General features: G+C 31.7%; 2 protein-coding genes and 2 long non-coding RNA genes across 5 annotated transcripts in view; 2 read left to right on the forward strand and 2 right to left on the reverse strand.

Annotated features, from left to right (window-relative positions):
* Positions 1-479: 479 nt before the first annotated feature.
* On the reverse strand, positions 480-12,898 carry LOC140443795 (uncharacterized). The gene is made up of 3 exons (XM_072535250.1): positions 12,651-12,898; positions 11,595-11,840; positions 480-844 (listed from the first exon to the last, which is right to left on the reverse strand). The coding sequence occupies exons 1-3, from the start codon at positions 12,750-12,752 to the stop codon at positions 521-523; spliced, it is 672 nt and encodes a 223-aa protein (XP_072391351.1). The 5' UTR covers positions 12,753-12,898; the 3' UTR covers positions 480-520.
* A 196-nt stretch (positions 12,899-13,094) lies between these two features.
* Positions 13,095-14,671, forward strand: LOC140443796 (uncharacterized). 2 transcript variants are annotated; one of them, XR_011951266.1, is made up of 4 exons: positions 13,095-13,546; positions 13,607-13,818; positions 13,881-13,992; positions 14,074-14,667. It is a non-coding gene; the product is annotated as an uncharacterized lncRNA (long non-coding RNA). The 2 variants fall into 2 exon arrangements; XR_011951265.1 differs by having other exon boundaries at positions 13,419-13,818; positions 14,074-14,671.
* A 149-nt stretch (positions 14,672-14,820) lies between these two features.
* LOC140442803 (uncharacterized) lies at positions 14,821-15,737 on the reverse strand. Its single transcript, XR_011951147.1, has 2 exons — positions 15,315-15,737; positions 14,821-15,254 (listed from the first exon to the last, which is right to left on the reverse strand). It is a non-coding gene; the product is annotated as an uncharacterized lncRNA (long non-coding RNA).
* Positions 15,738-16,296: 559 nt separating this feature from the next.
* Positions 16,297-23,404, forward strand: part of Vps39 (vacuolar protein sorting 39) — a 55,170-nt gene continuing 48,062 nt past the window's right edge. The window contains exons 1-4 of the mRNA XM_072535251.1: positions 16,297-16,474; positions 16,525-16,695; positions 16,755-16,855; positions 22,522-22,725. Of these exons, the coding sequence (XP_072391352.1) occupies positions 16,405-16,474; positions 16,525-16,695; positions 16,755-16,855; positions 22,522-22,725 (546 nt within the window). The 5' untranslated portion in view covers positions 16,297-16,404. The remainder of the gene's footprint in view (positions 16,475-16,524; positions 16,696-16,754; positions 16,856-22,521; positions 22,726-23,404) is intronic.

Below are 23,404 nucleotides of genomic sequence, written 5' to 3' on the forward strand. Positions count from 1 at the left end.
TGTATTAGTAAGGCTACACGTTCTTTGGCCCTGTTTTCTTTTGCTACTCCACTGTAGATAAGTATGTATTCACCTAATTTTGATTGACCTTTCCCTTCCTGTTTTGTTTCCTGTAGAGCACAAATGTCTATTTCTTTCTCTTTCAGCACTTGGTTTATTTCTTAGTCCCTTGAGTTGAGCGATCTGATACTCATCTGGGTTTTGGATGTTTTTCGCTTGTTCTTATTTCTTGCCGTAGTCCTCTTCATAGTATCAATCCGGTTCCGAGGTTGTACATTGTTTCTTTGAGCAGTATTTGTTATTTACGATTGGTAGGTTGCCAACCTTGCCAATCACCCTCCACATTTTATCCGGGCTTGGGACCGGCTGTGGTAACCGCGGAGCTACTCAATCCACCCCGCAATCACCCCAGGCAGTGTTGGTTTGTGCCATTTATAGCACATAATGCGGTAAAGGGTTCGGATGATAAGAAAACAAAATTTAATCTTAAAATAAAACTTTATTAATCTTATGTAATCATCTAACATTTTGATTTACTTATAAGAAGCCTAGCTAAAACTGGTGTACACAAATCTAAACAAGACTTCTCCTCCCTATTTTTGATTTCAACATCAGCTCTATGTTCAACTAACATAACAGCTGCCTCTTTTCTATCCTCCTCACAAGCATAATGAAGAGGAGTATTACCATAAATATCCTTAACATTTACTTTAATGTCAGGACATGACAGTAAAATACCTAGAACGGATAGAAGACCCTTAGAGGCTGCTCGATGTAGCGGAGTACTTCCTCTTTCATCCTGAATGTTGACGTCAGCTCCTTTTTCGAGTAACATGGCACAGATCTGAAAAAAATACATGTATTATAGAGAAAAAAAAAAAAAAAGAATTCATAGTTGGTAAGCGTAAAAATGAGATACTCAAATATAATACCGATCATTTTTTAAACTACATTTAATTTTCACAAAATGTTTAACGATTTAATTGTGCAATTCTTCTATTTTCTATTACAGTTGTTCAATATTTAGTTTTTTTTTTCTTTGAAAAAAAAAAGAGCGCAGTAGGTTAATTCTAATATCCCCGGAATTATGGGTCGAATATTATGAACAAATGCTGACAGAAGATCGAGCAGAAATCCAAGATATTGGCTACCAAAAATATATCTTCTACCGCGAAGAAACTGAAATAACAAGAGAAGAAATTAAAAAGTAAGCCAACGTAATGAAAAATTCAGATACACCGAGAGAAAAGTTGTGAAAAATTAAATTTCCTATCAAAATTCAGTTACTTTTTAAAGTCAAAAATAATGTTTGTTTGATAAAAATATATTCAAAAAACGAAGCAAAAAAAAACACGAAAATACGCCATTTTTCTTTTTTGCCCCACAACTTTTTTCCACGGAATTCTAGGTATAGACTTTGCTTCACAGAAAAAAAACTTGTATCCTTCCTCTTTAGAATAGAATAGAAATATGCGTTATTGTCACTGAAAATTGTACAATTTTATGAAAAAAGCTTAGAAAGTCAAAAAAATAACAAAAACAATTTAAAATTTACTGAAATCACATAAATCGTCAATATAACAAAATAAAAGATAATAAAATATACAATCCATTGCAAAATTTAAATAAATTGCAAATTGTATAATAAAACCTTACGAACTAATAAGTTTAAGTTGCTGAATGTGATCATCATCATCACCCAGCCCTTTGCATCCACTGCTGAACATAGGCCTCCCTCATTTTTGTTTGTGCTCTATCTTGAGCACTTTTCATCAAATTTCTTGACATTTTCTTGGGATCGTCAGTCCAACGAGGAGGGGTCTTCCTCAACTTCTTTTGTGTAACCCCAGCCTCCACTCAAGCAATCTCTTCGTCCACCTTTCATCACTAATTCGGGCGACGTGTCCGGCCCAGTTCCCTTTCAGTGTGGCAATTCGGGAAATTACATCGGTAACTCCTCTTCTTCGTCTTAAGTCTTCATTTCTAACTCGGTCACGAATCGATATACTCAGCATTGACCTTTCCATTTTCCACTGAGCTATTTGCAACGTTCTAGAAGTTGTAGCTGTGAATGTCAAAGTTTTCCATAGGCTGCCCTTGCTAAGTTTATTCTTCTTCGTAGTTCGCATGTTTGGTTGTCTCTTGTGATCTTTATTTCGTGTCCAAGGTATATGTATTTTTCCACCAGCTCTACTTCGTTGTCTCCAATATTAATATTTCCGCTAGGTACTAGGTTTGTCATGACTTTTGTTTTGTTTTGGAGATGTTTATTTTAAGATCCACACTGGCACACACTAACTGAAGTTCATGTAGCATTATACATATCTCCTTGAGGTTGTTCTAGATCAAAACTATGTCGTCTGCGAATTTCAAATTTGTTAATCTTTTACCGTCAATGTTCAGGTCTTTCACTTCCCAGTTAAGGTTTTTATAAGCTTACGCCGGCTCCACACATTAGGGCCAACGTTGGCCCCAACAGCGTTCGTCCAATGTGTGTACCGACAAAACTCTGTTGGAGCCAATGTTGGCGCCAACGTTTTTATGACTTGCTCCAACGTTGGGAGTTTTCCGTGGACTGTCGGTTTTTGCGTACACATCAAAGGGATTGGCGCCAATATTGGTGTTGGCGTTGATGCCGACCAGACATTGGCGCTACAGCAGTGTTCCAATCGGCGTATAATTATGCTATTTGCGCATAATTTAGTTGTTGGCGCATAATATTCGCATCCTGCATAAAATTAGGTACTTAATTTTGCACAATCTAGCAAATCAAAAGAAAATAAACCAATGACAAGCCACAGTTTATAAAAAGAGTCCTCGTCTTCTTTTTTCTTTCAAAACACTTATGCTGCCATTTTACACAGCATTCTTTTTAGAAAACAAAAATTACTTTATCGAAGAAAATTTCCATTCCATGACGGCATTAAAAAACAAATTTACAACATGTAAAAATTGATCTTCGGCCACCTGAGTCACCTCCGTTGAGCTGTTTAGAATTAACACTCCGATACATGTCGGTAGTCTATCAGAACTGGGTTTATGCTCAAAAGGCTATTTCTTACATAAACAAATAATATACATACCTGGTTTCTTCAATACCTTTCAGGCACCAAAAAAATGTACTTATCTAAATATTTTACAAAAGTATATGCTTTAATTTTGAAATATAGATCATTTTGTCCTAATAGACCACCGTCGTATGGTCATGTAACTTTTAAAATATGTACTTACATATATCGGTTTTGGATTAAAGTCACGTTTGATGCAGAATATAACCAAAATAGAAGGCTAAGAAATTTGGGAATTTAGTTTATAAAAGAATAAATAGGATTCAGAGCATCGACGTCAGGTTTACACTCATATATTAAGCCTGCAGTTGCCAAATACGGCATCTCTAAAGATCTAGTAACATTAAGTAACGCTGTAGACAAAATGATATGAATGTAGAATAAAATTCGTTTTTTTTTGTAGCAAAATATAATCATATGCACTCATGTGTGGATGGCTCACCAACGTGGAAACACAGTTGACCCAACATTGGCTCCAAAGTGGGCGGCAACGTTGGATCCCATGTGTGGAGCCGGCCTTATTCTAGTACTGCGGTAAACAGTTTAGGCGATAAGATATCACCCTGTCCGTGAGATAAGATCCGTGTTCTTATGTAGTTTCACCGACATATACTTCATCTAATTTACTTACTGTTGCACGTCATCCGCGTCATAGCCCGTGAGGTCACATGATACCAACACGAAATATTTAGGCGGTAGGTGTGTTCTTTTTAGAATCACTTTGCTGAGTACACTGGCATTACAGCCACTAGACATATTTTATTATATACGCGTAGAAATAATATTTAAAGATTTCTATTAATGTTAACTTAAAGAAATACACAACAATATGTTTCATTTAATTTGTGTAAATGCATTATAAAGCGTTTTTATGAAGAACATTTGTTCGGAACACACTGTAATTGTAATCGAACGAAGGTAATATTTTGGCATAAATTGGTAACACTTATTTGACAGTTGCGGTGTTGACACTTATTATTTTACATTTTACATAAAATAAAATAAATATCTATGTATTCCATTTAACATCTTTATACGGCGCATACAAGCGGCTTAAATTGTTTTTAAGAAGATTATTTTTAGCTCTTGTTTTGTTTCTATTTATCTACATTAAATATTAATTTGTTTTGTTGTATAATCCACTTTTGCAATAATTACGGGACCTATTTGATTTAAAATGGATTCAGGTTTTTTTATACTTTGGCAACTATGTCAACTTCGATCTCTGTCAATGATAATGACGTGCAACGGTAAGTAAACTAGATGGACTGTAGTTGCGTTCTTGTATGTATTTTAAATTAACCTTGTATATCGGTAGTCAATGCGGCATGCTTGTAGTGCTTCCAGGATTTTATCAAATTTTACCGTGTCAAAGGCTTTATGGAAATCTACAAAAGCCAGAACGAGTGGTCGATTGTATTCGATAGTCTTTTCTATTACCGTTTTAATGCTCTGTAGGTAATCATTGGTTCCAAATTCGGTACGAAATCCCGCTTGCTCTATTGGCTGCATGTGATACATATATATAAAAATACTTTAGTTACTTGTACATAAAGGTACTGTCATTTCTCAGTTATTCGTTAAGAAACTCTTCCACTGAATAATATGGTCTTTCAGATAGATAGGCTTTTGTCATTTTATGGAACTTAAGGAAAGACGTTGCAGATTTAAATTGCAAAGGAGATGGATGTATAATTTTTTTGTTAAATATAATATAGATTTCTTTACTAACTCAGTGGACGGGATCGAAGAAACTGGAGAGAAACAAAAACTGGAATCATTCGAGCTGTGGGTGTATAGAAGAATTTTGAAAATATCGTGGACAGAACACATCACAAACAAAGAGGTTCTGAGAAGGATGAATAAAGAAATAAAAGTTTTAAATATAATTAAAACAAGAAAATTGGAATATCTCGGACATATTACACGTGGAGAGAAATACACCTTGCTCCAACTGATTATGCAGGGAAAGATACAAGGAAAGAGAAGCATAGGGAGGCGTAGAATGTCATGGCTGCGCAACTTGAGAGAGTGGTACGGATGTACATCAAATGAACTTTTCAGAGCAGCCGTCTCAAAAGTCCGAATAGCTATTATGATTGCCGACCTCCGCCGCAGAGATGGCACTTGAAGAACAAGAAGGACGGGATCGGTAAATACACAATGAATTTCTGATGGAGTAGTCATGATTGGGTATTGCTGGAAAAACATATAGATGTTTACTAATTAAGCAAACAGTTTCTAAAATATATATATAAAGAGGGAAGAGTTAAAATCCCGTGATTTTTGAAGTAGCTTCTACAATGTGTTATTCTACTGAGGCCAAAAAGATACCGTAATGTTCTTTTTTGTAATTTAAAAATAACATCAGATTTGGCAGCTGTACTGGAACTCCAAAAAGGAAGACCATGTCAAAGATGAGACTCGAACAAAGAAAAATATGTTATTTTGGAAGATGTTAAATTGATTTTCTTCGAAACAGATCTTATTGCTTAGCAGGTTGAGGCAAGTTTCTTACTTAACACATTGATATGACTTCGATTATGTATCGGAGCTCTAATAATCACCCCGACATCTAATTTAAGTATAGAGTGCACTGAACCACCACTGCATTTAAGAAGAAAAACTTTATGCGAAAAGTTTATAATTAAAACCATTGCTAAAGAGAGTTTAATAGTGGATAAGTGTCAAAAACTTTTTATACATGATCTGAGTGAATACTGGCAGAAAAAACCTACTTTACTAATTGTTGAAACCTACAACTTGCGCCAAATTAAAAATAAATTATACACATCAAGAATATCACCCATATTTCAAATATATCTAAATAGTATTTCTAATATACAGCCAATTTACATGAAAGATTATTGGAGTTTCCCAGCAAATCTAAGAAACTCTACGTTTAATACAGATATAGAAACACTATGCCCAAAATATTACATTTATACAGACACCTCAAAAATTAACTCTAAAGTTGCTGCTGCTATATGGGATCCTAAAATACAATACAGAGAAGGAATAGGTCTAGATACAGATACCACGGTATTTACAGGAGAACTAATAGCAATATTAAGAGCAATGCAGTACATAGCAACGATCACCAATAATGATAAATTCGTGATACTTTCAGATAGCAAAAGTGCTCTAACTAAATTGGAGAAGTGGACAGAACATTACAATCATATCATTATAGAAATAATAAAAACTTTATTGGACTCAAATCCAAAAGGTAAAGAAATATCATTCTGTTGGATAAAAGCCCATTGCAATTTAAAAAACAATGAAATTGTAGACAAACTAGCAAAGAGTGCTACAGAATTAGATACTAACTATGAATATAAGTTAACACTAAATAACGCCTATGCTTATATCAATATTAATAAAATCAACAACTGGAAAGAATGGTATATCAATTCCAAAAAGGGACTGTGTTATAAAACTATCCAAACAGAGATCCCATCTGAAAGCTGGTTTAGTGGCTATCAAGACAACAAGGTCCTTATATCATATATATGTAGACTTAGGTTTGGCCACTCCTTAGTTTCACAACATAAACATAAAATAGGACTGTCAGACACAAACTGTTGTGAATGTGGAGAGTTAGGATCCGCAGAACATATGATAATAGATTGTAAATTAACAAAAAAAGAAATCGATTATTTTATAGATCAAATTTATATTACACAATATATAAGAAAACCTTTTAATCTACAAGCTTTGATTGCTACTAAAGATATCTATGAGATCCTAATTAAACACATTATTAATATAAAACTAAAATTGTGAAATTTTATATAAGTTAGAATATAAAAATTAAAAAAAAACGAAAGAAAAAAATAAAAAAAATAAATAATTAAAAATAAAATAAAACAAAATATAAAAAAAAAACACAAAGAGAGCCTAAACCTCTGAGGTGTTGAACCGGGTTTAAAACGGAACATACAATTTAATATATGTCTGTTTGAACTGCATTTGAAAGAGTGGACCAATATAAAACTTGGACAAAAATAAATCCATACCCGGTGATAGACATTGTATAAAATATCGTTCAACTATCTGTCTCCTTTTAGGACGCACCATATTCTATAGCGCCGCCCAAAGTCAATGTTGCCAATCGCCGTGTAATAATCCGATTTGCGGATCTTTTTGAGAGTTATATCTTCTTCGTATCTTTAAATAAATCGGATATTTGCCTATATTTTTCATTGTATTTACCAATCTACTACAACAGACTAATAACAAAAATAAACTTAATGGTTTGTAGTTATTTCCTTTCTTTCCTGTAAATATTTTATGGTTAACACCTTATTTGAAAAACATCTAGAGGAATGAGATTGGCAACACCGCTCAAAATATCCATCTGACTGCTTAGGTTTAGATAAAGGAAAGAGGAGCTTGCCTAATAGTCGGAGAGATAGAGCCGAAATTTTGAACTGATCAGTAATAAAACAATGTTTCTAAAACATTTGATAAAACTCTACGTCATCTCTGAATCTTTTATAGAATATTTTGTAGTTTTAAAATGGTATTAGGATAATGTTTTTTTTTTCAAACTAAAGTCATATTTACTTTACAAATCACATTTTTTTCTTAAATATAAATATTTTACGAATTAATTTTTAATTGAATAAATGTTTGATATTAGAATGAAAAACAAAAAAAAATATTTTCAATATAATAATCAATTGAAATTATCTGATGATTGATAAAAATTAATTATGAAACCGGTTAAGTAATTTTATTAAATTAAAGTAATTTTATAATGTTAACTATTGAATATTTTCAGTATAACAAATAGTAATTTTACTTATTTTTTATTACAATAAAAAGGTTTTTAAATTTATATTGCGCAAAGAAATCAAACAAGTTATATTATGCGTTAGCCCCAATAATGGGAAAAAGAGAACTTGCACGAGAAACAAGAATAAAAATATATAACACAATAGTGATACCGACTGTGCTCTATGCAAGTGAAAACTGGACAATTCTGGAAAAACATAAGAGCAGGATAAACGCAATGGAGATGAGATATCTAAGAAGGATAGTTGGAAAGATAAAATGGGATAGATTAAGCAACGAGACTATTAGGAGAATGGCCAACCAGGAACCGATAATGAACAAAATAGCAAAGAGACAAATGAACTGGTATGGGCATCTGATGAGGATGCAATCCAATAGAATAACAAGAAAAATTTATGAAGCAAAAAACATCGGAAAAAGAAAAAGAGGCAGACCAAGAAAAAAATGGATACAGCAAGTAGTAGAGGCGGGAAAACTTAAACAAAAATCACTCGAGGAATTGAAAACAATGGCAAGAAACAGAAAAGAATGGAAGAGGTGGGTAAATGGAAATTAAAATAGCTAGCCCAAATCCGACACCCTGTTAGGGTAAAAGGAAGGGGAGAAAGAAAGAAAGAAAGAAAGAAAATTTATATTGCATAAATAATGGTTGTTCAGATATAAGAAAAATTTGATTTATTATTACATTAATAATCAAATAGAAAATATATTATTTCTATTTATCAATAGGTAACATTCAATTTGTAGAATTCCTTTAACATTTTACAAATAATTATTAATAAAAATCAATTTAATAGTGGAATTATCAATTTTTTAAGTTTTGAAATTTACTTTGTAGATATTTTCAATATTTTTTTTAACTTTCAAATTGATATTTTTTTTTTCATTAGTTAATTCTAATTTTACAAATTCTGATTGGACATTAATTTTGCATCATTATTATTTTAAAATATTAAAATAATAAGGATGCCCGTTCCATTTAGATCAGTAATTCTAGACGCATGCGCTAAATATAATAAGTATCAAGATGCTTTTATCCAACTTGGAGAAACTGACTTCGATTGTAATGAAGTTTTTGAAACCTTAGAAACTTTCATATGTCACTTATATGGAACAGGATTGACGAGAACAATTCCAAAAAGAAAAGTAAACGATGTCAGATTTTCACTATTTAACCGGAGTATAAGTTGCATGATGTGAACGAGCCTTTAAAAAAAAAACTAAAAAATTTCGATGCTTTAAGCTTACCACCATGTCAAGATGAATTACACCAACATCTACTGCGAGCTCATTATATTTCAAATATTTGGACAAATGCTCATAAAAAAGTACCAACAGAATTGATTGTTGAAGAACATGGTTGGGAGCTTGAAGATGAAACATATAAATTCAAATGGTTTAGTGGACCTCAGATGCCAGAATCAGTTCGAGAAGTAGTGATTGAAAATGAAGCAGATAATGAATGTGATATTATTGAAAGTGAAAGTGACGAAGATGATGAATGTGATGACATCAATGAGAGTGAGAAAAATGACGAAATTTTAAAAGTTTTTCTAAATTTTTTTTTCTTATCGGAAAAATCGTTTGAAAATTTTTGGAAAAAAATCATGATATAACTTACAGAAAATCGAAAGGATTCTACAAATTAGATTTTACCTCAAAAAATTACGAAAATTTTCATTTACGGAATTTTTTTTGAAAAATTTTGAGGAAAACTCTACTTGACGCTTTTCAGAATAGTAACAGAAGTGATCGTACAAATTTTCAAATCATTCGGTATAAAAATATCATAATAAAATCAGTTTGAAAATTGTTACCGAGACCTAAAATGCGCAGTCAAGTGGTACATTTGACCACTCGATCGTTAATTTTTCCGAAAAAAATTACAACTTCATCCCTGTATAGCCACCCCCTGTACCACGAGGGGCGTCCGCCTGTAAGGCAAAGTCTTAACCCAGTTACAATGAATATATTCCAATAGAGAAATGTCATATTACTGATCAGTTCAAAATTTCGGCTCTATCTCTTGGACTATAAGGAAGCCATAGGTGGTTTGACAGCATAATAACTGCTTGTTTAGTCTAGTTTTCACAGTGATTCTAGGCAACCTATTTGGGTGGAGTTTTGACTTGTTCTTGAATGAATTCAGAATCCAGCAGCCCGCTGAAGTATTGGATTTTTATAATATAATTATTTGACAACCTTTTGTTGGCCAACCACCTAGAGCGGAGTTGAGCCGAAATACATTGATTTCGTATGTTTCGTTTTAAATTCGTTCAATCTGTATGTAGATACCTGTATAATATATGTGTGAATTACTATTGTAAATCATTATTATCAAATAGGTTATAAATATTCATAAATATAATGAGTATAAGAGATATCTTATAAGAGTAATTTTAGTTCGGCTAATGGATTAAGTCCACAGTCCAAAGAAACCAACAGCAGACACACGATATGAAGGGACCATTTAAGGTTGCTGCCTATAAAAATGCCAAGAAACTTTACAGAATCAACGATACTGATCTGGCCGGTATTAAGAAGAGCTCCTTTATAGGATAATGCTGCTGTTTTATCCACGTTAAAAGAGAGTAACTTTGAGTCGGACCAGGTTTTTATTTTAAGTAGATCATAAGTTATAGTTGCATGAAGAGTTGCAATATTACAGTTCCTCCAAGTGATACTGGTATTATCTGCAAAAAGAAAATTTGTGTATTTAGGTATATGCATTACTAAATAAAAAAAGAAAGCTTATTTTCTGTACTTTAAAATAGTCTATTGTAAAATATTTTAGGCATAACCCAAACCAAGATATGGTTCGTCAAAGTGTGATACTTGCAACGAAATAGGGAAAATGGCCCAAAAATGGTGTGAGTGGAGAACTTTAAAAAGTTGTATCTTGAATAATATGGATCCTAGAGACATCTACCGAACTTCATTTTGAAGAGGAAGGATAGAAGTTTTTTTTCTGTGAATCAATGCATATAATACCTATACCCCTGTAGAAAAAAGTTATGTCGCCAAAAAAATCTTTCGAATATTTTTTGTTTTGTTTTTTGAATATATTTTTGTCAAATAAAATTATTTTTGACTTAAGGTGACATTTCTATGGGAATTTTAATTTTAAACAACTTTTTGCACATGTAATATATGTAGGAAAAGTGCATATAATTCACCCAAAATGCACCCTAGTGCATAGGGACTAATTCATTATTTTCTCAAAAACGCACCACTTTAAATGGTAGTACGGTTTTTCATATTTGGGGATTCATTTACCATATGAAACAATAAAACCCCTTTAACGTTGTAGTACATTTTAGCTCTCTTTTTTTTTTGAAGATAATCAATAGCCTATATATTGAACTACCATCTTTAAAATACAGACTTGTAAACAAGAAAATAGAAGCTGGGAGGTATCAATAGTACTTTTAATGTCTCTAATTTGTATTAAGGAGATTTAGTTAGGTAAAAATGGTAATAAAAGTAAAAAATACTAATAGAAATAAAACTTTTAGGCATATAAATTGTACACAAAGTAAAAAAAAACTATTTATTATCAATTGCAAAAAAGTAGCCTACTTCTAGTTTTTGGTAAACTGTAATTATTTTTAGTAACGTTCAATAACAATTAAGTAGTACAATAATTGTATTAATTCGTGAATGTTCTGTATTATTGCTTAGACTGTTACAGTTGAATTTTATAATTTATTAGGAATAGAAATTTACCTCGGTCCAACCTTTGGATGCTGCATACTGAAGTGATGAATGGCCCTGTGCATTTTTATGATTGACATCATCACATTTTTTTAATAACAATTTGACAACTTCGGTATGGCCAGCTGATGAAGCTAATATTAATGGTGTCATATCTGTATCATCTGAGGAGTTCACAGGAGATCCAAGTTTCAGTAAATAGGTAACAAGCTTTACATTTCCGCTGAGAACTGCCCAATGAATTACAAGCCTCTTACTCTAAAAAGTATTTGATTCTTGGTCAATAGCACAATATATAAGCTTCACAACAAAATGAAAAATCCTATACAATAAAAAATTTTTAGGTTTGGAATAGTAAAGAGAACCAAGAGAGAGGAAATTAGTTAAATAAAATAAACCAATACAATGGAGTATCCAAGAACCTGACAGAATTCTATCAACTAAATGCACACCAACTTGTTAAACTGTTTGTTGGGGCTCTTAGACTGTCAAGTAGTTCTCGACGTTTCACCAACACTAGGGGTTGGCATCTTCTGGAGATGCTACTGCTTCACTTGTAAGCTGAAACTGTCAGATAATATGAACCACCTATCATATGAACAAATGTTCTCAAGAGAATAACAGGAAACTACTTTGTAACTTCATAGAAACTAGAAAACTTTAGAAGAAGCCTATGCACATCCATTAGAGGATACAAATGGCTATGAGATACCAGAAAATATGTTTTTAAATGTGGTTTTACTGCATTTAAATATGCAGGATAATAGGTTGATAAGGTGACATGGGTTCTATACTAGATAGAGAAATTATTGAAATTATACGGACTGTATAACCTGACTATGTAACCAAAATAAAAATGTATACATTTGCAAAACCTGTTAAAAAAATGAAATTAAAAAAATCAAAGGAACTACAAATGTAACTCCTTTGTAGCTATCTTCAATGGGACCAAATGTGAAAATCGTCCGTACGTGGTACATTTTAGTATTGCACGGTAGAGATTGGATATAATAAAGGTTCGTCTAGAGATTAACGTTAGATAATAATATACAAATAATTACAACTTACAGAGTCTGGTGCTTCTAAAATTATTGGAAACTCTTCAATCTTTTCTGAAACATAGTCAAAATCTCCCTTATGTGCAGCGTCGTATACTGAACCAGTTGCCATTAAGACGTGGTTTATCTATGGAAGTGGTGTGAAAAATCGTCGAAATACTATTTTTGAATTAAAATGTTTTTAGAAATGACTTTCAAATTTTAAAAACACATTTAAAATACAGTTTGTTCTTATATATAGTTCCAGTTAACGTAACACAGTTGTCGATAGATTAGCTGCGTTAGTTGTGATTAACGATGATAAAATATTTTTAACTTCTAATCTCTAATTCTAAATTCTAATCTCTTGCTTCATCCATCATGACACAATATTTATAGATTTAATATCCCAATATCAAATTAGTTATGCATTAAACAATATATAGTTTTAGATTTACGTAACCAATGATGGATTAAATCAGTCTCAATTTAATCAAATCAATGGACAAAATGGATATATTTTTGGTTAAAGATTACCCCTTACGACCTTACGTTAAGCTGAATAGTGAATATTCGCTCAACTCGGGCACTACTCGTACTCGGGCATATTTAGCCCCGTATTTATAGTCGGTACTCAAGCTCGTGCTTGAGCACGTGCTCCGCCAAGTCGAACTTACGTCAAAGTCATGCTCAAGTATTTGTTGTGTTCTATAAACGATACTTCGGGTATTCTCGTACAAGATTGATCTCAAGCACGAAAATTAGGGATTTTAAGTAAATTTGATTGGTAACATCCAACAAAAAGAAGATTCTGTCAATTATTATCATTGTCACTAAACGATTTTTAGCGCCAAATTTAACTTTATTGAAGAAGAGGCATGTTGTGTATTAAAAAAAATTAATTTTTAATAAATTATTTTAAGATATGTAATATATTATAAAAAATATGCATTCGAGGGAATAAATTTCAGTTATGTGCATTTTTAGATGAGCGGAAATTGTACTAAATATGCAGTTTATTCAACAAAAGGAAAGGTGTTTATAATCCAGCTGGTAAAGAAAATAATACTGTAGAGAATAAAAGGATAGACGGTGCTTCCTTAATGAAAAAATAAGGGTTGTGAGTACAAATACAGCCTATTATATAACTGCCAGCCTGAGGCAGATATATTAAGGACTTCAGAACAGCTACGAAAAATGTAAAACAAATTGAAACAGAGGTAAAATACTTTTATTTATTTAAGCAAAGTTTTTGTCGTAGAAAATGCAGAGAAACAACAGCATGCTGGCTACAGGTGATGACCCTTTGAAAAAACCAAAGCCTGATGTAGTGCTGGAGTTTGTGAAAGTTGCTGTTCCCGACATATAGATATGTAAGCATCGACTGTCCCTGGGACAGCACAATATTTGGAGGAGGTAAATTTACTATATACTCACACTTAGTATAATTGCAGGACAAAAGGATGCCCACCAGCTAGGAGGACATGTTAGTGTAATTACAATAACATCAGAAGTATCTGACTTCCTCCATTGCTTTTCCAGTTCAAAATAAAGAGTTGTTATGTATGATAATTTTGATAAATCTTACCTGTACATTTAATAATAATTTCAAGTAATACTTGTAATATGACACCTGTTGTTCCTAGAGAATGTCAATGTTCTTCAAATGGCAAGTAATCTTAAATGTACTTATGGCAATATGTAATAATAATAAACACTACTAGGTATCAATGAAGTAATGGCTATTATAATTGCAAATAAAAAACATTTGCCAAAAAAAGGTTTGAATTATTCCAAAGGTTAATAGTAATCTACAGTTATGGATTTTTAAAACAATCATTTATATATAACTATTCTTATTTTGTACTTAATGTATGTATTATATTGAAAACTGTTAAAAATTCTAAATGTAAATACTAGTTGTGTGTATATTTTTTGCTCATTTTATTTAATGTATACTATGGTGGTTGTAAAGCGATTATTATATTATTTTATATTTAACAAGCATGATATTCCATTTAGTTTTATAAATTGTTACTTTCAAATTTACTTATCGTGAAGGTTTATAAATATATTTTTAAATAAAGAATATTAATATTTTAAATGTGTAATTAATTTTAAATTTGATAAGGAAAGGTTTTATGAAAGGAATTAACACTTATTTAAAAGGAGGGAGACAACTTGAAATCAATAAAGATATACTTGCTTAAAAGATATACTTGAGTATAGTATAACTCTCATTTATTTTAAATTACATATAAAAAATACATTTTGACAAATAAAATAAAAAAGAATTACATTTAACATAATATAAGTATTCAATAATATATTCACATTCTCATGCATAACATTGTTGAATAAAAGTCTCCTAAAATTTAAACCTTGTTCCACATCATTAACATTTCTATTTACTGGCACATCAGTATTTTCTAGAAAATCATCATCACTATCAATATTTTCCTGTAAAGATATATTGCAGAGTACTACTGTAGCACTTATTATTGCAAGATATGTATTTAATTTCATTTGTAGGCCTCATTGCAGACAGGGAAACCATATTTTCCAGGTTCTAAATAGCCTTTTGGTAACATTTCTTACATGTGTGCACTATTATATCTATTTTGTTGATCATTAGCTAAAAATATATCTCTATCAAATAACCTATTTTTTTGTTTAGCCTATTATCAATAAATACCTTGCTTTAATACTGGAGTAAGTAGATAGTGCCTGTGCTGCATGCATATTCACTATTCATAATAATTCACCTATTAATAATACTGGAATTTGTCCTGTTTCCATTTTAACTCTTATCAACTTTGATCAAATATTAAGCTGCCATGACTTTATCCTGGATGTTGAACAACAATATCCATAAATCATCGCAAAAAACAAAAAAAAATATTGTATTGGAAGCGAATTGAAAAAAATATAAAAATAAACAAACAAGTTAGGTTAGGATCCCGTGCTCAAGGCAGGTCGATCCGATGCTTGAGCACGAGCTGTCATTTTTGTGTACTCAAGCCCGATTTCGTACTTGAGATTCGTTTATAAAACACAAAAACGACTCAAGGTCGACCTCAAGCATCGACCGATACTTGAGTACCGACTATAAATATGGGCCTTAGACAGATTCATAGCTGGAAACTTACAACACAAACGTTCCTGCTCGCAGTATTAACAGCTTAAATAAACTTTTATTACAGACTTCTTTCATTGAAAAAAGAATTATTATAAATAGTGGAAGTGTATACTAAACCCATAAAATTTTGGGTAGTACCTATATATTTAAAAAATATATTTCAGTTGTTATAATTTAACATAACTATTTATTATATGGTGCAAATAAATAAACATTGATTGTCGGTAATTCGTAAAGTTCCATTTTATTTACTATTTAGTTTGTTCACTATTAATATTGTCTATGAGTACGTGTGTTTGGTTTTGGTTGTATAGTAATTTCCAGACACTTCTAGTCTGTCGAAAAGTAACTAACTTCGCAAAAAAATAATTACTAAATTCACTAGACAGTTTGGACTGGGAATAGCGAACCGACTATAGTAAATACTACGAGCTATGATGTGAGTGAATACTCTAATATTTTCTAATAAGAACTTCTATCAGAACAGGCTGTCAAGAGTACGTCTAGTGTACCTGAGAAGAACAGAGTTATGTCAAATAATATATACATGTATTTTAAGGTTAGGTATTCAATATTTTGACATTTAATTGTTTATGATAAAGTATTAACAAGTTACTTCTAAAATTTATTTCCATAACATTTAAAAATGCATGAAGCATATCAAGTTTCATCTTTACTAAAAGTTACACATCAAGTTGAATCAATAGCAGCGTATGGTAAGTTAATACAAAAATCCAAGAATTTCCTTCTTTGAATCTGTTTTTAGATGATAATCTACTTGTTGGTACAAGGCAGGGCCATTTATGCATGTACAGTGTACTTCGTAATGATGATAATTGCGAAGTTCAATTGATGAGATATAACAAATCCTTTAGTAAGAAGCCAGTTCAACAGTTGGAAGTCATTCAAGACCAGAATTTACTTGTTAGCCTTTCAGGTACTTATTACTATTGTTGAAATATAATACTTTTTCGCACAGATTTATTCATTTTACAGATAATTTGATACAAGTTCATGATCTTGGTGCTATTCATTTCACCACTCTACACCAAGTGCAAAAATCCAAAGGAGCCACAGTTTTTACTATTAATATTATGGTATGGTATGACTTTAATATTTCATTTAACTTAACTTTAGACTTTAGAATATAAAGGATAAAAATTGTTCTAAATTAAGACCATTCATTCAGATAACTTTTTCATTTTTTGAATTATTCACTGGGTATTCTCTGCTTTATTTTTCTGTTTTCTCTAATGTAGCATAAGGTGCAGCAACATTACTTCTACGTTTTACTGCAATAGAAGATATTATATATGCCATTTATTAGAGAACAATGTAAAGATGATTAAAATTTATCAATACTTATACCAACAACTGAGACTCAAAAAAAGTTGATATTAAAAAATAATTCATATCTGCAGTTTTATTGGACAGGATATCATCTATGACTGGGACAGTAGTAATGAGGGAGTAATCTTATTAAGAATTTTTTGTGTACCTACATTCCATTTTCTTCTTCTTTACTCTTTTGACTCTCAAAGGAGTATAGTGACATTATATCTTGATCACTCAGATCATGGATTTCCATCATTCTTTGTCTTGGGCTACTAGGAAAGCTTCATGCACGTCATTGCAATTCTTCTGGTTTGATCTACCCAGCAGGTGAGAAATCTTCCTGGCTATTGTTTGCTATTGATTTTATCTCCCTTGATCAGTTTTTCTAGGACTTCTGTTTTTCACACTATCTTCGAAGTTTCTGAGGTAAGACTGATTTATTTTAGTTGACCTTTAATTTCTTTATAATTGAAATGCTGGTAAGATGTTCTGTGTATATTTTAATATTTTCAGTAAGCCCATAGTTTATCTATTTTTCTTCTGTTGATGACTTTAACATATGTGTCAAAGAGAAGAATAAAGTGTTTTACTTTATTGGAATATTACTAAGTCATTCCATATATGAGTTAGTTTTATAGCTGCATTACATACTATTGCCAATATTCTTGCTAATATAACAAATTACTGGGTACAACAAATATTTTCTAATCTTCTCCAGTTTCATTATATTAAAGGCTGCACTGTATATTGTAAATTTCTTAAAAATATCTCTAAATCTATTAAATAATAAGTTACTTAAGATAAGTGTACCAATTATGGATCACACACCTAATATGGACCATCAAATTTCAAATTCAAAGAGAAGAAAAACTTGGCTGCTATTGTATTTAGGTAGAGGCCTATATAAAGTTAAACCTTTTGAGTGGCTATATTGAATATTCATTAGTTATTAGTTTTGGTCATTTCCAGTAACAGCATCGATGTGAACAGTTATATTTTATACAGTGGTACTGGTATTAGTGTACATTTTACCACAGTAGTGTTTGAAAATTAACAGGTAAGTTTTATTTTAATCTTTGAATATCTTTACTTTTAGGGCTCTTTATTGTATATAAATACTTGCATACACCCAAATTAATAATTAAATCTTATTGGCTATGAAAATTTATTAATTAAGTAATAATTGATTCTCCATTGTGTGGGGGTGGATCAAATTAGGGACCTAACATATGTGTTACAACCATTTATGGACACTATATTCATAATAGGTGCTCAGTGATAAATCATTATTTAGGAGCCATTAAGCTCTATTTAATGTAAGAAATCTATAAATGCTGATATCATGATCAGTACCAATTTTGAACCACTATGTCCATAATGGGAACAATCATGGTCCATAATTGGTGTCATTATTTTGAAACTAATTCATTTTTTTTTTAGTTACAGAATGACCACAAAACGTAGCCATGGAGCATTGAAAAATGTGCTAGGAGACATCCAAAATGGTCTAGCGTTTAGAGCAGCATCAAAAAAGTATGATATTCCCAGAGTTACATTAATGAGAAAATTTAAAACAAAAATTAATGTGTGTGTTTACTGCCGACCAAGAAGAAATGCTGGTAAAATGGATAAAATCTATGTCAAAATCAGGTTTTCCTGTTTCTAAAGAGTCTCTCCTATTTAGTGTTGAAAAACTTGCTCAAAAATGCAATGTGAAATTCCCAAATGGAACTATGTCAGTAAGAAAATGGTATGAATGTTTTATAAAAAGGCATCCAATGATAGTTAAAAGAACTGGTCAAAATTAAACAGTACAGCGAAGAAGTGTGACTCAACATCAGATTGATGAATGGTTTAAGGAGATGGGCGAGTACATGAAAACCAAAAAATTGGAACAAATTTTTCAAGATCCAAGACAAGTTTTTAACATGATGAGACAGAATTCTTCCTTAATCCCAAACATGGTAAAGTACTTGCAGAAAAAGGGAACAAAAATGTACATTGTAAATTGTACAATGTACATTGTACAATGTACAAGTGCACATTGCAGCAGGAGCCGACGAAAAACAAAATTTGACAGTTTTATTGACATCAAACGCTGAAGGTGAGCTCGTACCTCCTATGATTGTATATAGATACGTTTGGATACCACAAGCAATAATTGGCAATATGCCTCCGGAATAGGCAATAGGAAGGTCAGAAAATGGGTTGAGGATACATCTTTATATGAACTTTGGTTTAGTATCAAAAATAGATTGAATCCTGAAGAACGAAGAACATCTTCTTTCTCAACAAAAGCCATTAGAAACCAATGAAAATGAGCAAAGTCAAGAAAATTAAATTGAGGTGGACCATACCTCCCATCTAATCTTATCAGAAGCTCAATAACCCCTCAAGCTACCCCACGTAAATGTTCTAGTGAACATTCATTGACACTAGGGCTTTTAATCAAGGTCTATCTTCAAGTCAGGGTCCGTCAAATCAAAATTACTAGTTTATCTCATCTCCATTTAAAAGAACTCTTTTCTGGCCTATGGAAAAAAAATCAAGTTCTAAAGCTTGCAAAGAGAAAAACTAAACCCACTTCTCAATCATCATCATCGAATGACAGTGATGCCAGCTTACCAAATTCGGTAGAATCTGATTGGCAAGAAGAAGATGACGATGACCAGAATGACATGGGAACTTCAATTGACGAAGGCAAAAACATTAAAGAAGGGGACTTCGTTCTAGTTACCTTTATATGGGGAAAAAGGAATACTTCAAGATTTATATACCTGTGTTGTGTGCAGCAAAATAATGACAATGAAATAAAAGTCATGTGGTTTAAATTAAATAACTCAACATTACAAAAATTTGTGGCAGATGAAGGAGATATTTCAGTAATTCATATGACTGATTTTTTTTCTTATCCTAAAAATATGGAACAAATTTATTTGAATGAGGTTTAATTATTGTCATTGTTAATAATTTCTGAATTTAAAAAAAATCTAACTGTGATATTGCATATACATATGTATAATAATATAATAAAGCACAGTAATACAAATAATTATTTATTTGAAGAACTTTATATACGTATAATTACGATAGAAAGATAATCTCGTCAGCTGAAGAGCGATTTTCTTCATTAATAGTTGAAGACTGTGTTGCTATCTGCGTCGGCAGATTTCTGTAGTAGTGATGAAATATCGGAGGTATGCAAGGTAATAAGTCTAACATGTCTCTTTTTTTGCATCAGTGAGTGCTCTTCTGGATGGATACAGAGGACCTTGCTGTACGTTGCACAGGTTTTTCATGGGTCTACCGCATCACTTTTTGGAAATATCCACCGTGTAAAATTCCATAGATTCGTTCAATGTTTCTTTATCGTACTGTTACGTACGATCTCGTTGAAAACGGAGCCATCGAATTTTTAACCAATTGAATTTATAACCTCAGATAGTTTTCTTTCTGTTTGTTACTTCGTTTTCCAACATTTCTGTGCTTAAAAATTCTTCTCGCTGCATTTCAGTGACGACACAGTGAGGTTGCTTGCTTTTAGCATTTTGTATTATTTGTATCCATTCCTGAGGGCTGTAAATAAGAGCATGTTTTCTGCTAGCACTCTATAATACCAAATTTTCCATCATTCGGCAAGTAGGAGTGACCACAAACTAGGAACAAATCTATTATTTTAGTTCTTACGTCTGGATCTTGTACAAGTTTTAACAACGATAGGCTTGTTTTAATGTTACGGTTTTGACCCGTACACGAATCAGAATACACAATTACATGCTCATAAGAAGAACCTTCTTGCTTTAGGTGTTTCACTAAACATGATGCAATATCTTGCGATCCACGACCACCTTCAGTTTCGTCCCATACATACATGTATCCTGTTTTGTTGTTCATGCAATGTATGCCAAAATTGTATATGTATAAATTCCTCTTATAATAGGCTACTGAAGTAGTTAATTTTGGGTAGGGTAGCGCTTTCTGTAAGTCAAATGTAATCACATAGGCTTCATCTATTTTCTTTCAGTTCAAATTCATCACATAACTTGCAGGATAAAAAGTGCTCCTAATTTATTAAACCGTTTTTTATAAATCCATTTTTAGGTTGTGATAAGGGACTTAAACAACTAAAAAAATGTTTTTAAATTAAATAAGCCCAAACTAAAGTATCAGAAACTGATATCTGATTTCGTTGTTTCTTCTTGAATTATCTTTACTTTTGTAGGCAATGAAAATGATGATAATCACTTTGGTAACAACGTTTATGGCACAAATAGTTTTTAAGTGCCAGTTATTTTAAATAGCTTTTTAAGCTAAATATTTTCTGATTTAATACTGTTGTTTTGTATAAAACTTAATGAGGTCGCTGGTTAAATAATATTCGATAAATAATAATAACGAAAAAATGAAATAATTTGTTTGTAGATCAGTTAGTGAAAAATAGCAAATATAACTGTCAATAAATTAAGAAATTAACTGGTCTTACTCATTATTGATGTTTATACAAAGAAAGACTTACCCTTTGAAATATTGGAATCGTAGCCAAAGAAATCTCGTTGGTACCGCGTCGGGGCGCCGGCCGATGCTCGATGGCGAGAACCTATCACGCACTAGGTCTGTTTCGTTCGCTGTCTGGGGATGAAGTCTTGAGATTGCAGGTCAGAAAAGAATCTTTTGGCCGTTGGGTCGAAGAGGGTACATCAATAAATCACCCTATTGTATTGTGATTTAGAATGCGATACTTTAAGTTAATTGAGACTGTAATACGAAACCGTACACACGTGTGCATTTTTGTGACACAGAATACAAAAGAGAAGTCAAATTCTCCGCACTTATAACATAATACATGAGACAACCAGTTTAACAATTTTACAGGAAGCAATATATTTTACCAAAGTCGTTAGGATACAGTATTGAATTTAGATCACATTACAGTACCGTAACAGAAATATTAATAGTAAAAATATGAAAAGAAATAGTACATACTTTCCCAAACAACTGTCATGTAAAAGTTACATACAAAATAGTTGTTTAAATAATCATAAATGTATTTTTGTGTACATTAAGCATTTTCATTCTTACAAAATTAATGAGAGGTAAAGGGATCCATGTGCGCACCATCAATTATTTTTTATACATAAAACAATAACCGAATATTGTAATACTTTCTGCTATTGGCAATAAAAACCCAAAGACGCGATTGTCCTTCTTACATGGTCAAAATGCAATTTTAAATTTCCCGCTTACAATAATCTTCCGACTTTGACTTAAGTTTTCTGAAAATGTTGATTTTGTTACTTAGACCCCTTGACTTCTAGGGGCTTCATATACAAATATGATCTAACAAATGTAATTTCAGTTTCTTAAATAACTACTGCATGTTTTATCTGTTTTTATGATACTTATATTAACTGACACATTTTATTCTTAGAAGGAGCAATCAATGACTGGGGAGGTAGTTAATTTAGTTCGTATGGCTGTTGCTGTGAAAAGAAAAATACAACTGTATTATTTAAAAAATAATGAGTTTTTGCAATTAATGGAAGACATCAATTTAAATGATATACCAAAATCTATGGTTTGGTGTCAAGAAGCTATTTGTATTGGCTACAAAGGAGAATATGCACTTCTGGAAGTAAGTTAAAAAGTTGATGTTTTTCTAAAATTGTTTTTTAAATCTTATGCTCTTTCTTGTGTTATTGTCAATTATTATAAAAAATCAACACTGTCCTGCAAAAACTGTCAAATGCTATTTTGCAAAAATAATGTATTGTATTTATGACTCTAGTGTGACCATACATACATCAATGTTTGTTACATTCTTAAACAACTGAAGTAACATTAGACAGGTTCATTAGTCATTTTCGACTTCATTCAAACTATAGTCCATTTCCATCATATTGATAGCACATTATGTATGCAAATCCCTAAACTGTTGATACGGGTGACTCAATGAAAAATAGATATTTGTCAACAAGTTTACAGAAGTATATAGGAAAACAATTTTAAATTGAGTATGACCACCAGGTATAAAGGTTGAAGCAGAATAGAATACAATAGTTTTGAGGGTTACTAATCCCTAAATAAAGTTGCCAGTGTCGGAGTGATGGAGATTAACAGGTACTAATGAATTTGCAAGAAATGTAAGATGTTTATTTTATTGGTTATATATAAAATAATTTGTGGCCGTAACAGGGGCCTATTTGTAAAAAAATGAATATTATTTTAATCAAATTCCATTTCAGATTCACTGCTTTCTTCAGAATCTAAGGAATCTTCAACTCCAATGTTAATTCTTACCGGTTCCAGCATTG

Source organism: Diabrotica undecimpunctata, chromosome 6 (genome assembly GCF_040954645.1).
Source record: "Diabrotica undecimpunctata isolate CICGRU chromosome 6, icDiaUnde3, whole genome shotgun sequence".
In the NCBI taxonomy this organism is placed as follows: domain Eukaryota; kingdom Metazoa; phylum Arthropoda; class Insecta; order Coleoptera; family Chrysomelidae; genus Diabrotica; species Diabrotica undecimpunctata.